The 16,244-nt window shown below is 41.6% G+C and overlaps 1 protein-coding gene across 2 annotated transcripts in view; it reads left to right on the forward strand.

Moving 5' to 3' along the window:
* The window catches only part of calcr (calcitonin receptor), a 221,362-nt gene extending 212,256 nt beyond the window's left edge, over positions 1 to 9,106 (forward strand). For both annotated transcript variants that reach the window (XM_033042732.1, XM_033042723.1), the window contains exon 13: positions 5,184 to 9,106. In XM_033042732.1, the coding sequence (XP_032898623.1) occupies positions 5,184 to 5,405 (222 nt within the window). In that variant the 3' untranslated portion in view covers positions 5,406 to 9,106. The remainder of the gene's footprint in view (positions 1 to 5,183) is intronic.
* Positions 9,107 to 16,244: the final 7,138 nt, after the last annotated feature.

The following is a 16,244-nucleotide window of genomic DNA, read 5'->3' on the forward strand; positions in this document are numbered from 1 at the left end:
GTGCAGGTGATCACTCATGGGAAATTCACAAGAGTGCTGACATGAGGCAGAGCTGTGGATCTCTCAAAGCTGTCTATAGGGAAGCGATGATATTCGTAAATTTTCAGTGATTCAGACTAATACCAAAGGATTACAATACATGGTGACAAAATGACAAATCTTGCATCAAAAAACACTGAATGATGTGAAATATAAAATTGTTTTGATTTAAGTGTGTCTAAGCATTTACTTCCTCAAGGCCAACAAAGCTATTAAAAATCAATAAACTAAAACATTTTGCATGTTCAGTGTGATTATAATCTACAGTTGTTGCCAAGATATATAAATGATCAATGCTTCATTTATTAAAGAGCTTCTTAGAGGAAAAATACTTCCCTAATATTTTAGGGAAAATTCCAATGATACACTACTCCATTGTTCAGATATCCCGATGGTTTGGTATCTGGCTCATGACATTTGGTTTCCACACTCCTTGTTAACGTAACATGGCCCCATTTCCCGCAATCCATTCAGTAGGTTTCTGGTTCCTAGTTCCTGTGATCCCTTTAAACAGATTAGGGTCCTGGTAACTGCGCTCCCTTTAAACAGATCTGGATCCTGATACCTGTGCTTCCTTTAAACTCACCAGAGCCCTGGTTTACTGTTCCATTTAAAAGTATTGGTGGATAACAGGAGCAATATCCAATTGACTGGAAAATTAGCCAATCTGGCATCATGATAGTGCTCGCAGAGGTGGAATTAGTGTTTGACTGCGAGCTGTGTTTCGAAAGATGATAAAGAAATACATCTGTAGAATACAGGAAGAATATTTGGGCATCATTGATATGCATATACAAAATAAGTAAGCATCCGAAGAATATAAATGTTGGTCTTGGGAAGTGAATGAGAAGAACTTAAAGACGGAAGTAATTGAAGAGTAAACAAGAATTACTTGATATGGTTGCCAACTGAATGTTGTGCCAGACTCAGAAGCTTTGACTCGAAAACAGAACAGACCCTTTAATGATAATTGACTTCTCAAAACCTGTGGAAGAATCATTTAATAGAGTATAAAAGTTGCTGAATTATTATTAAATTCAGCGTGTTAATTAATGTTTTTTTTATGAGATGTGGATACAATTACTGTTGCATATTATGTGATTGATTCTCAAAATCTTCTGAAATGACTCGGTTTAAAAAAAAAGAAAATGAGAAGCAGATGGGAAATCAAAAAAAGAACCAGTTGGTAATAAACAAAGCACTTGGGAATGAAAAATAGATAAAATACTATACTGGGATGTTTTATCATCGTCAAGTGGTGGAGTGTCATTGATAGGGAATGTGACTCTTTGGCAGTTAGCATTAAATATTAGCTTGCCTATAATGCCACAGGACTCATGCATGATATTACTTCCTGCTCTACATCAACTATCAGATGAAAAATCTTCCTATTCATAACGTTAGCCAAAGAACGAGTCGGTGAATGCAAAATGAGCTTTCCCACTAACATTCATTATCATTTTCAATAAAAGGGCCTTCTAAACAAATGGAATCCTCTTGCACCATTGTTAGAATTATATCTAGTGTGTTTAACTAAATTAACTAATTAAATCTATAGTATAAATTATCCATAGTTTTTGCCTTTTCAAATTGTACACCTACCTTTTTTCAAAGTTGGTGAAAATAATAAAATTGGTCACTTACATGAAGAAAAGTAAATGTGATCCAACCTCCACCATGAAATTATAAACAATCTCCCTGATCAATCTCCCTGATTGGGGCGACACGGTGGCGCAGCAGTAGGGTTGCTGCCTTACAGTGCTTGCAGCACCGGAGACCCGGGTTCGATCCCGACTACGGGTGCTGTCTGTACGGAGTTTGTACCTTCTCCACCTTAACCGTGTGTGTTTTCTCCGAGATCCTCCAACACTCCAAAAAGTTACAGGTTTGTAGGTTAATTGGCTTGTGTTTGTATACTTGGTATATGTGTAAATCGTCCCTAGTGTGTGCAGACTTGTGTTAATGTGCAGGATTGCTGGTCGGTGCGGACTCAGTAGGCGGAAGGATCCTGTATCTGCGCGGGCCCATTACACTCCCTATACATATTAATAAAAATAAAAGGATTTGTTTTACAAAATTTGAATGAAACAAAATTTTGTAGAACAAATCCTTTTATTTTTATTAATATGTTTTTGTTCGTCTTTTATTTATTTTTTTAAATCTTAAAATGAACCTATTTAAAATACCAAAGAGTAAAAAAAGATTCAACAAAATAATCCTCCCCGCACGAAAAATGCTTTCTTGCTTTTCAACCACATTGCTGCGAAGACGCCCCTAAGGTCACAAATGAGGGATACCCATCTAGATTGTTACGATTCTAGAACCGATTGGTGCTTTCTAAAATTGCTGAAGAATTTATTCATGAGTAGCTCCCAGATATGGGTACATTTGTAGGCATTTCCCATCATATACAGTGAGAGCATGTTCAAAGTTTTCATCAGTTGCTGGAAAGGGGAAGCAGAGCAAAAGGGCTCTCAGCAGGAAGTCATGTGTTTGGGAAGCAACTCTCCTAACTGAAGTTCTGCACGGACTCCCAATGTACCTTCAGCCCAAGTACTGGTCTTGATATCACCAATGGTCACATATTGAGCACTTGGGGCTTTGCTTAAGCAGGTGCTGATTGTCCAGCAAGAGAGGGAGAAGTGTGTCAGTGAACAATATGAGATATACCTGTACAGGCTGAATAGGTGGAGGATGCATGTGTGAAACTTTCATTTATGTTCAGTGAATAACAAAGTTTGGTCTGAATCTTGATAGAGGGGGAACAGTGTCTGGGGCCAGTAGTGAGCTGATGGGACAGAGCATGTGAAGTGCAACTACTGATCCCGACTGCCCTGTTTGACCGGCATCATACCGCGCTCCACAGGGCTTTTGCATTCACCACAACAACTATCTTCTTCCTCTGTCTGACCACAACTTGTGTGGAGGAGTCCTTGTAGATAGATCTACTTCCCTCCTCCTCCCCATCTCTTCCAACATGACCTTCAGTGTAACTTTTAAATCAATGGCATCTGTTTGGACAGTACCATTTATCGCAGTTGACTTGGCAAGCTCCCGCTGGCACGATGCACCTCCTCTTTAAGAAGGCAGGGTAGCATTTACTATACTGAGTCCCGTGCTTCAGCCAGTATACTGCACAATCAGCATTTCCTTACACAGCAATCTTGGCACTGAACAGTCAGGGGGAAGATTGGCCCATTACACTCCCTATACTGGTTTTCCAGGATTGTAAAATTGAACTTCCCAGGAAGCGGACCCCTCTCAATGCTTTCTCAAAGGACACTGTTGAGTACCCGATCTTTACTAATGGTAAACGTAAATGGTTTTACATTTGTTTAAGAAAAAGGGCTGCACGGTGGTAGAGTAGCTGCCTTACAGCGCCAAAGACCAGGGTTCGATCCTTAAAGTTAAAGCAATAGGTCAACTGCACAGAAAAATCCTGGTTATTCCACACATGAACATTTTTTGAAGTTTTAAAGATCAGAGAAAACTCTTGTTTGATCCATGAGTCATTTTAAAACTTGTAAAGCAATTTAACATCTTCACATATGTGCAAGGAAAAGAATATTTGCCATGTTTGTTTCACTGCCTCCTTCCAAAGGGTAGCCCTCTTTGCTACAACCAAAATTCACAAGGCAAACAGCCTTGAACATTATTCAAGAATCACGCTGCATTTAGTAATTAAGGTACCAGGCTCATCTCATCTGAAGCGGTGCCAGCAGCCTGTAACACCACCTCCTCTTGGCAACTTCTATCCAGAATAAGAGCGATTGGAAGTCTAGGAAGAAAATGCTCAATGCAGGACCACTGCCCCATTTATCCAATCCACAGACTGTGGTCTATTTGAAGGTGTGGGTTTTTGTTCATACTAGAAATTATGCAGGAAATCCACGTCAAGCACACATCATAGGTGAGCAGATATTGTTTAATCTTAAAAACCCACCTCTGCCTGAGGAGACCAAACTAATGATTATGATGAACCGATATGCTGACCAACCTCTCTTCCATTGACTCCATTTATACCTCATACTGCCTCGGGAAGGCCAGCAGCATAATCAAGGACAAATCTCATCCTGGCTTCTCCCTCTTCTCCCCTTTCCCATTGGGCAAAAGGTATAAAAGTGTGAAAACTCACAACTCCAGATTCAGGAACAGTTTCTTCCCAGGCAACTGAATCATCCTACCACAACTAGAGGGCAGTCCTAACCTACTTTCTACCTCATTGGTGACCCTTGTACTATCTTTGATCAGACTTTACTGGCTTTACCTTGCACTAAACGTAATTCCCTTTTCATGCGTCTATGCACTATAAAATGGGTCGATTGTAATCATGTATTGTCTTTCCAATAACTGGCTGGCATGCAACCAAAGCTTTTCATTGTACCTCGGTACACGTGACAATAAACTAAACTGAAACTGAACATGAGGATGAGGACATCTCTGAAATAATACCAAGCAATGAGAACAACTGTCCTCATTGGTGTTAAAACAAAAGAATATAACATCTTTCATATGATGTGTAGGAAGGAACTACAGATGCTGGTTGGACACAAAAAGCTGGAGTAACGCAGCGGGACAGGCAGCATCTCTGGAGAGAAGGAATGGGTGACGTTTCAAGAAGAAGGGTCTCGACCCAAACGTCACCCATTCCTACTCTCCAGAGATGCTACTTGTTCCGTTGAGTTATTCCAGCATTTTGCATCTACCTTTCATATGATAGCATGGTAGTGATACCAGAGGACATAATTAAAAGACCTGCATGAATAGTCTGAACATATGAATTCATATCCCACTAATGACGGCTGGAGAAGTTAAATTCACTTACTTAATTAAAAAGTAAAACTGGAATAAAAATCCAGTGGTTTCTAAAACTACTGGATGATTGCAAGAATCTATATAGTTCGTTGGTGAAGAAAATCTGTCACCTTTAGTTAACCTGGTCTACACCTATATGACCACACCTCGTTATGTGACTGGTCACCAACTGCACTCTAACTTTAGTTCAGAGGGCTCTTCAAGGGATGCACGATAAAAATTGCAGCCATTTGGCACACATAGACAGAAATGTGATAAACAATGTAGAGAGAACACAGCTGATAATATTAAACAGGTGATGCATTTCTGTATCTTTTGTCATCCATTAGATGCAAGCAGCTCTGAAGAGGCAATGGATGCAGTATAAAATGCAGCTGGGGCAGCAACGACGGGAGCACTGTTCCATGCGTTCAACCTCATACACAGCGACATCCATCTCTGAAGTTCCCGGCTACCCCTATCATCAAGACAGCACCAGTGAACATTTAAATGGCAAGTTTGCAGAGGACTCTGAAATTACTGCCCTGAAATCAAAAGAGACATATGCTTGACCTGACCAAGAGTAATCGACAAGATTTTTTTTAAAATCCCATTTTACCCATTAAAACATAGAGTCCAGTATCAACTGTCAGTCTCTAAAATAAGCAACCCAACCCAACAGGGAAAAAAAGTAAACACTTTGCTGGCAGTGGCAGTCAAGAAAGGGGCCAGTCGAGGCAGATGTTTCAATATTTCATACAGTAGTGCTTTCAGAACTCTGACTGGAAAATGGAGCTGTCAGTTGACATGCGTGACATTTCCATGGCTGTAAGTGCTGTTTTATAAACAAGGCCCACTACAAAAGTCTGGCTAAGAATAATTCAAAGAATCAGCACCAGGATCGTGGAGTGCAGACAAATGCCAAGGTAGTGCATAACTTCTCCCACTGATAAGCCGTGCACAACACTGATCACGGACGGCTGATTTACAACTCAAGGGTTTTATTAGCCGGCTTTCCTCTGCTCCTCATAAAAATTAAGAAGCCTTGGAAATTTAGCCCTTGGCCCCAAAGCCATTCCTTTCGTCAATGATAATTTCAAATTGATAGAAGTTGTTCTTAATTTGCATGTTTGCAGCTCTGATTAGATACATCTCCTTCATATTGTGGCTTCTAACTGACACACACACACGCACGCACACACACAAACACACACACACGCGTTAATGCAGTTGCGTGCTGCAAGATGAGATCCAGCCACAAGGAACCTGAAAGTAATGATCAAAATGTACCACCTCAGTCGCCCGTCATGGATTGTCCATCCATTAGCAACGATATAATTTGGCTTCATCCTTGCTGTGGTTTATGCTTCCAGCAAGTTAGCAAATAGCACTGCTGATGCAATTGTATGGAGCACTGTGACTGTACCTTGGCACTGGAGAAGGAAGAGGCCAAACCAGACAGGCAGGCAGAGCCAAGAAGTCCTTTCTAAGTCAGACCTTTAATGAAGAACGAGCAAACAGTTTACTCTCGAATCAGGATTTAACAAATTACCTGCATTAATGTCCGCAGAATAGTTTGAGCATTTGGCCCGAATAAGTAATATTCACTAAACCTTGCTAACTGTGTTCTCTCAAAACTGATGGTTCACGCCAGAATTACTTGTCCACATGACACGTGGAGCTGACCTGTGCATGCGGATGTAATTAGTTTCGTAGATTTTGAACACAAAATCGACAAACCACGACATTGAGGGAGAGAGTTTTTTTTTTCTTCAACAGTTGGTGGTTGAAGGAAATGAGCAATGCCGAGACAGGGACTGCTTAATGCACCACATAAAGTTCCATTGAGATCGTATGAACTACATGTGCAGGAGGTGAATGCACGGGACAGCAGGGACTTGTGCTCGGATTTAGCAGCAGCAGCCAGAGACATTGCTCCCCATCCTGTCTGCTGTAGCAAATACCATTCTACGCTGTAATGCCAAGTGGCATCATCCACTATAGGAAGTGATTGATCTCACCAAAGTTGGTTGAAACTGATGAATTTGGAGTAGATATATTCAAGGTATTTAAAACTTGCATTTCTAATTACTTTTGTAAAACTATGACATTTAAATACTTGAATAACAGGCAGTGCCAAATTTCTTTACTCCAAGTAGCAAAGCAGAAAGATTACATAACAAATTCTCCCAATGTCTATTAGCCACACCATTAGAACAATTGTGAAGGTTTCTCTTGTTTAATATTTCTACCGAGATTGTAAATATATTATTGCAGAACTATTTACAGTGAGACTCGAAGTAATGAACAAAGAAGATCTTTTACACGTTTATTTACCGTATAGTTCGATAGAGCCATCAGGGGAACTCATGCTCCCATGTTAGCGGAAAGGTTTTTAATGAAAAGAATTACGATGAATTGGACAGTGCACAGGTGAGTGAAATATATGACCACGAGTTTTCCGGAACCAAAATGAGCAATGAGCAATCTTATCTGGATAATAACTGGTTTCAAAACCTTCTGCATGACAGATACTGAATATTTATTGCCATGAATTTCACAAACCCATCCAACAACTGCTTAAGAGATACGTTTTAATTCTCTTCCCCGTGGAAAAGAATTCAGAATTCTAATGTATGATGGATTTGTAAAGTCTTAGCATTTCCTTTTCTGAAAGGATGAATTCACTATTGGTGACCTGTGACGAGCCCTATCTTGGGATTAAACCATACAAGTAATATGCAGATATACAAGTAGAAGCACTCTTGTGGGTGGAATTAAATGGGTATATACACCTCCACCATGGTCACAATTAAATGCTTGACCATCTTCAACATATCTATTTACAAACAATACTGTAGTCAATGGGCATCTGAGGTGAACCCTCTACATACTGGGATGCCCAAGACACTCAGATCCCAGGCTTCATTTTCATCATACTGGCTCACTTGTGAAGCTTGTGAATAAATAGGAAATCACCTTGTTCCTTTGGACACTTAAAATAAAAGATTCCAATGTGGATTATACTCCACTTGTTTGTGCCTCAGAAATGTAACTGGAGTCCCATATATGCCCTAGCACTTGGATTTGCACTTTAGAAGTACACTCTCAACTGACATAGAGAGGTCCTCTGACCATCTGTTTATTGATTAGTTATTTACGGTACAAGTACAAATTACCCTGTTTTGATAAAAGATAGTCAACCTGAGTATTTCCAATAATTTTGTTTTTATTCCATAAACAACGTAATGTTTTAAGAGCCCTACCACTTTATTTGCATTAGAACACTGTGGACTGCCACCAATTATACTTACAACACCAACACTAAATTGCATTTTCATTATTCAATAAAACACAAATTCCATTAAACTTTACTACAAATACTTGGCATTGATTTTAACAATTTGTCCCCAGTGAAATTTAAGCGAGTAAACCTGGAGGCAAACTAGGCTGTAACAGTAGGCAGAGAACATTAACAATTATATCCTGCCTCAGCCTAATTGACTATAATTTTAAACGGAGGGTAGCAAAGAAAGCACCACACATGTGATGCTCTCTTTAAGTGAGCAGAACAGGTTCTCTTTATTGGGACATGGTGTGCTATTTAACCTGAGGCTGTCGTGGCTTTAGGGCGGGTAAAGATGGTCGGGAACAAACTACGTTTTGATTGCATAATTATTAACTCAAAAGGGTCTAAAATAATTAACGAGGGTAATCAGGGTTCCATCATAAGCAGATTGCATTGTTTCCTGAGGTTTACAGGTGGAAGAAATAATTAATTCTTGTCCACACTAATCAAAACCAATAAAGACAACCAAATCTACATGTTTGCAATACCTCCATGAGAATGACTGTATTTTCATGTTCCAGTCAACACTGTCAGTGTCTATTTGAACTTAAAAGGCATTGGAACAGTTTTATATATGATGAATTAATGTACAGTCAATAGCTTAATGTAATGTTTAGTATTCTGTTACATTGTGGACTGTAAACACTACAAAACAACATTACTGTAAATATTTCACCCAGTCAACTCCCCTTTAAATCTATATGTTAGTTTCTTACATTTATTCTTTAACACATCACTTTCCCAATGTTTAGCTCCAAAATGGTTTTTCTTACAATTCACGTTTGAGAAATTATTCAGATGTCATATGATGATACCTTTGTTTTACGTGCATTACTAATTAAACATATGCTCTGGCTTCTGAAGTAGATGTTCTTTAAAATATATGTGAATACCTTACAACATTAAAGCTGACTGAAATAAAAATTGTCATTTGCATTCATGTTAGAAGAAGGATTAGCGCAGTGCTAAGCCAGCACAGGGGTAGCAGCATCTGCTGTGCCACAGAACTAGGGAAGGGGGCATACAGAGTGACTGCAAAACAGCACCTACCTGACAGAAAAGATATTAATTCTAATTTGCCCTATAAAATTTAATTCAGGCTGCCAGCTTTAAAAAGTGGAAAGAAAATGTGGCTTTGTTGCCCTGGGGAAAGGAACAGTCTAACATGAAATATTTGCCTTTCCCACTGAGAGAATTGAGGCACAGCTAATTCAAACCCCAAGTCTAAATGGCATTTTTTTATTACTCCTGCTCAATACAATGGCAATTGAAATATCCTGATCTATTCAGTGTGATGTTGAATAAACCCGAGTCAGCAATAACATGTCAGATAGAATCAAGCCAATCCAGGAAGCCATTCTCACATATGTGTCATTGGGATTATTAAATCGCATTCTAATTACTGGAACTATATTTATATATAAAATTCACCGAAATAATCATGTTTCCGGGCAACACAGCATCAACAGCGTCTATTTATAAACCACCTTCACCATAACAAAATGTCCTGAAGTATTTCTCATACATACTATCATTGAGGAAATGAAAGCTGAACGCATCGGGAAATAATGAAATGCTTGGTCAAACAAGTCTTTGGCAAGTGAGGCAGTGAGCCTCAGTCGTGGTGGAACTAAATTCAGGGAGACTTAAAAAGGACCAGAATTGGTGCACATTTATATCAGTGACTACAAGGTTGTAGGAGATCATAAAGGTAGCAGACGACAGGAATAGCCATTTAAAAACAAGGGTAAAAACGTTAAAATAGGGGTTTTGCATGTTTGTGTTAGACAGCAAGCACAGTGTGAAGAGTTAATGAATTGGCACAAACGCAGCAGAGATTTAGATGGTACTAGACCAAGTGGGACCCATTGGGCCCCGTTTCCCCAACGTAATATTCCACCATTCACCCATAGCCCCCATATGAACAAGCGGCTGACATTTTAAAGTTTAACATGGCAGTAACATGTGAACGCATCTCACTCTCCCTCTTCAGTCCCCTATTCCCCTCCTCCATTGTCCTCCCCTCCCCCCTATGCCACACCCCACTCTCCCTCCTCACCTCCCCCCTGCCCTCCTCTACCTCTAACCCCCACGCCCTACCAACACCACTACCCCACTTTCCCACCCCCACAATGAAAATCACGATTAAAAAAAAAAAGAAATTCTCAATGAAAATCGTGTTTTTTCTTTAAAATAACCTAAGTTGTTTAATGAAAACAGAAAACAGAAGAATTTGATTAAAACAGTTTTTTTTTTAAATCACGATTGTTTATGTAAATGAGATTTGGGACCCTATTATGCTGTCATTGTGATGTCGAAGGCGGCTGACGGGCAGGGCAAGTGGAAAACTGGTTTGAAAAGTGTTTTTTGTAAAGATTAAATGTGCATAACTTGTACAATAGACAATAGATAATAGACAATAGACAATAGGTGCAGGTATAGGCCATTCGGCCCGAGCCAGCACCGCCATTCAATATGATCATGGCTGATCATCTACAATCAGTACCCCGTTCCTGCCTTCTCCCCATATCTCCTGACTCCGCTATCTTTAAGAGCTCTATCTAACTCTCTCTTGAAAGCATCCAGAGAATTGGCCTCCACTGCCTTCTGAGGCAGAGAATTCCACAGATTCACCACCCTCTGTGCAAAAATGTTTTCCTCATCTCCATTCTAAATGGCTTACCCCTTATTCTTAAACTGTGGCCCCTGGTTCTGGACTGCCCCAACATCGGGAACATGTTTCCTGCCTCTAGCGTGTCCAAACCCTTAATAATCTTATACGTTTCCAAAAGAGTAGGGATTAACGGGTTCCTTTCAGAATGGCAGGGTACCGCAAGGCTCAGTGCTGGGACCACATCTATTTACAATATACACTAATGATGGAGATAAAAGGATTCAAAGTAACGTCAGTAAATTTGCAGATGACACAAAGCTGGGTGGCAGTGTGAACTGTGAGGAGGATGCGATGAGGATGCAGGGTGACTTGGACATGTTGGGTGAGTGGGCGGATGCATGGCAGATGCAGTTTAAATTCCAGAGTATACAATCCCAGCCAGTCCATTCTATCAACAAATGACAGCCCTGCCATCCCAGGAATTAACCTTGTGAACCTATGCTGCACTCCCTCAATAGCAAGAATGTCCTTCCTCAAATTTATAGACCAAAACTACACACGATACTCCAGGTGTGGTCTCACTAGGGCTCTGTGCAATGGCAGAAGGATCTCTTTGCTCCTATACTCAACTCCTCTTGTAATGAAGACCAACATGCCATTCGCTTTCTTCACTTCCTGCTGTACCTACATGCTTACTTTCATTGACTGATGAACAAGTACCCCCAGATCTCGTTGTACTTCCCCTTTTCACAACTTGACACCATTCAGATAATAATCTGCCTTCCTGTTTTTGCCACCAAAGAGGATAACCTCACATTTATCCACATTAAACTGCATCTGTCATGCATCTGCCCACATACCCAACCTGTCCAAGTTATCCTGCATCCTCATAGCATCCTCCTCCTCAGTTCACACTGCCACCCAGCTTTGTGTCATCTGCAAATTTGCTAATGTTACTTTTAATCCCGTCATCGAAATCATTAATGTATATTGTACCATTTTTGCGCAGATATAGCTACAAACAAGATCAGAGTTTTAGTAATATACTAGACTAAGTGGGACCCGTTGGGTCCCAGCATCACACAGGAGGGCTGGTCATCCAACGCAATATTCCACCTCTCCACCAATTCTAATATTGGTGGCCAGTTGGGGAGGGGGGTGGGGGGCGCTTTCTGGAGTGCTAGTATGGGTGTTGTGTGCTGAAGGGACTGGTTTCCAGAGGGCTAGTATGCAAATTCTGCGCCAAATGGATTCTTGGGCTGGCGTCTCAGTCAATCAAGCCTGTTGTGCTGGCAAATCACTCACGGCTGGTGGGCTGGTAATTGACTCACGGCTAATCCTTGAAATTCTATTTCAAGCAGGGTATAAGGCCACCAAATTCAAGTGCAGTTTCTTACCACTTCTAGCAGGGTGCAAGGCCACCAAATTCAAGTGCAGTTTCAAGGCCACCAAATTCGTGACCTCTCCCTCCTCCATCTTGCAGAGACCGAGCCACACCCACATTTCCGGGTTCTATAACCCCTCCCCCCCCCCCCACCGGAAAAGGTGTGGCTTTCATGGAGTGATTGACAGGAGGGAGATTCTCAACATTTAAAAAAAAACTAATAACACTTTTATTTTTCATTGATGGGAAGAATTCTCTGCACCTGCTCAGCAGAGGGGGACTGAGTAAGATGGCCAAAAATCACAGCTGTAAGTGGTAGCGTTTTATCTAAAATCAATATAGAGTGCAAACTGGAAGTAAGTGCATTTACAGTAGTGCCTTTTAACTTCAAGCCAAAGCACCCAAGCCACCATTTGCAGTAAGTAGTGCCTTTCAACTTCAAGCCAATGCACCCACGCCACCATTTGCAGTAAGTAGTGGCTTTCAACTTCAAGCCACCATTTACAGTAAGTAGTACCTTTCAACTTCATGCCACCATTTGCAGTAAGTGGTGCCTTTCAACTTCAAGCCAATGCACCCAAGCCACCATTTGCAGTAAGTAGTACCTTTCAACTTCATGCCACCATTTGCAGTAAGTAATGCCTATTAACTTCAAGCCATTGCACCCAAGCCACCATTTGCAGTTAGTGCCTTTCAACTTCAAGCCAATGCACCCACGCCCCCATTTGCAGTAAGTAATGCATTTTAACTTCAAGCCATTGCACCCAAGCCACCATCTGCAGGAAGTAGTGCCTTTCAACTTCAAGCCAAAGCAACCAAGCCACCATTTGCAGTAATAGTGCCTTTCAACTTCAAGCCAAAGCTCCCAAGCCACCATTTGCAGTAAGTAGTGCCTTTCAACTTCATGCCACCATTTGCAGTAAGTGGTGTCTTTCAACATCAAGCCACACCCAAGCTATCATTTGCAGTAAGTAGTGTCTTTCAACTTCAAGCCACACCCAAGCCATCATTTGCAATAAGTGGTGTATTTCAACTTCAAACCACACCCAAGCCACCATTTGCAGTAAGTAGTGCCTTTCAACTTCAAACCAAAGCTCCCAAGCCACCATTTGCAGTAAGTAGTGCTTTCAACTTCAAGCCATTGCACCCAAGCCACCATCTGCAGGAAGTAGTGCCTTTCAACTTCAAGCCAAAGCAACCAATCCACCATTTGCAGTAATAGTGCTTTTCAACTTCAAACCAAAGCTCCCAAGCCACCATTTGCAGTAAGTGTATTTCAACTTCAAGCCCCACCCAAGCCATCATTTGCAGTAAATAGTGTCTTTCAACTACAAGCCACACCCAAGCCATCATTTGCAGTAAGTAGTGCCTTTCAACTTCAAAGCTCCCAAGCCACCATTTGCAGTAAGTAGTGTCTTTCAACATCAAGCCACACCCAAGCCATCATTTGCAGTAAGTAGTGTATTTCAACTTCAAGCCATACCCAAGCCACCATCTGCGGGAAGTAGTGCCTTTCAACTTCAAGCCAAAGCAACCAAGCCACCATTTGCAGTAATAGTGCCTTTCAACTTCAAGCCAAAGCTCCCAAGCCACCATTTGCAGTAAGTAGTGCCTTTCAACTTCATGCCACCATTTGCAGTAAGTGGTGTCTTTCAACATCAAGCCACACCCAAGCCATAATTTGCAGTAGTGTCTTTCAACTTCAAGCCGCACCCAAGCCACCATCTGCAGGAAGTAGTGCCTTTCAACTTCAAGCCAATGCACCCACGCCCCCATTCGCAGTAAGTAATGCATTTTAACTGCAAGCCATTGCACCCAAGCCACCATCTGCAGTAAGTAGTGCCTTTCAACTTCAAGCCAAAGCAACCGCCGCCATTTGTAGTAAGTAGTGCCTTTCAACTTCAAACCAAAGCTCCCAAGCCACCATTTGCAGTAAGTAGTGCTTTCAACTTCAAGCCACACCAAGCCACACCCAAGCCACCATTTGCAGTAAGTGGTGTCTTTCAACTTCAAGCCACACCCAAGCCATCATTTGCAGTAAGTAGTGTCTTTCAACTTCAAAGCTCCCAAGCCACCATTTGCAGTAAGTTGTGTCTTTCAACTTCAAGCCACACCCAAGCCATCATTTGCAGTAAGTGGTGTCTTTCAACTTCAAGCCACACCCAAGCTATCATTTGCAGTAAGTAGTGTCTTTCAACTTCAAGCCACACCCAAGCCACCATTTGCAATAAGTGGTGTCTTTCAACTTCAAACCACACCAAGCCACCATTTGCAGTAAGTAGTGCCTTTCCACTTCAAGCCAAAGCAACCGCCACCATTTGCAGTAAGTAGTGCCTTTCAACTTCAAACCAAAGCTCCCAAGCCACCATTTGCAGTAAGTAGTGCCTTTCGACTTCAAGCCAAAGCAAACAATCCACCATTTGCAGTAATAGTGCTTTTCAACTTCAAGCCAAAGCTCCCAAGCCATCATTTGCAGTAAGTTGTGCCTTTTAACTTCATGCCACCATTTGCAGTAAGTGGTGTCTTTCAACTTGAAGCCACACCCAAGCCATCATTTGCAGTATGTAGTGCCTTTCAACTTCATGCCACCATTTGCAGTAAGTGGTGTATTTCAACTTCAAGCCCCACCCAAGCCATCATTTGCAGTAAATAGTGTCTTTCAACTACAAGCCACACCCAAGCCATCATTTGCAGTGTAGTGCCTTTCAACTTCAAAGCTCCCAAGCCACCATTTGCAGTAAGTAGTGTCTTTCAACATCAAGCGACACCCAAGCCATCATTTGCAGTAAGTAGTGTCTTTCAACTTCAAGCCACACCCAAGCCACCATCTGCAGGAAGTAGTGCCTTTCAACTTCAAGCCAAAGCAACCAAGCCACCATTTGCAGTAATAGTGCCTTTCAACTTCAAGCCAAAGCTCCCAAGCCACCATTTGCAGTAAGTAGTGCCTTTCAACTTCATGCCACCATTTGCAGTAAGTGGTGTCTTTCAACATCAAGCCACACCCAAGCCATAATTTGCAGTAAGTAGTGTCTTTCAACTTCAAGCCGCACCCAAGCCACCATCTGCAGGAAGTAGTGCCTTTCAACTTCAAGCCAATGCACCCACGCCCCCATTCGCAGTAAGTAATGCATTTTAACTGCAAGCCATTGCACCCAAGCCACCATCTGCAGTAAGTAGTGCCTTTCAACTTCAAGCCAAAGCAACCGCCGCCATTTGTAGTAAGTAGTGCCTTTCAACTTCAAACCAAAGCTCCCAAGCCACCATTTGCAGTAAGTAGTGCTTTCAACTTCAAGCCACACCAAGCCACACCCAAGCCACCATTTGCAGTAAGTGGTGTCTTTCAACTTCAAGCCACACCCAAGCCATAATTTGCAGTAAGTGGTGTCTTTCAACTTCAAAGCTCCCAAGCCACCATTTGCAGTAAGTTGTGTCTTTCAACTTCAAGCCACACCCAAGCCATCATTTGCAGTAAGTGGTGTCTTTCAACTTCAAGCCACACCCAAGCTATCATTTGCAGTAAGTAGTGTCTTTCAACTTCAAGCCACACCCAAGCCACACCCAAGCCATCATTTGCAATAAGTGGTGTCTTTCAACTTCAAACCACACCAAGCCACCATTTGCAGTAAGTAGTGCCTTTCAACTTCAAGCCAAAGCAACCGCCACCATTTGCAGTAAGTAGTGCCTTTCAACTTCAAACCAAAGCTCCCAAGCCACCATTTGCAGTAAGTAGTGCCTTTCAACTTCAAGCCAAAGCAAACAATCCACCATTTGCAGTAATAGTGCTTTTCAACTTCAAGCCAAAGCTCCCAAGCCATCATTTGCAGTAAGTTGTGCCTTTTAACTTCATGCCACCATTTGCAGTAAGTGGTGTCTTTCAACTTCAAGCCACACCCAAGCCATCATTTGCAGTAAGTAGTGCCTTTCAACTTCATGCCACCATTTGCAGTAAGTGGTGTATTTCAACTTCAAGCCACACCCAAGCCATCATTTGCAGTAAATAGTGTATTTCAACTACAAGCCACACCCAAGCCACACCCAAGCCATCATTTGCAGTAAGTGGTGTC

This window comes from Amblyraja radiata, chromosome 2, assembly GCF_010909765.2.
Source record: "Amblyraja radiata isolate CabotCenter1 chromosome 2, sAmbRad1.1.pri, whole genome shotgun sequence".
NCBI lineage: Eukaryota > Metazoa > Chordata > Chondrichthyes > Rajiformes > Rajidae > Amblyraja > Amblyraja radiata.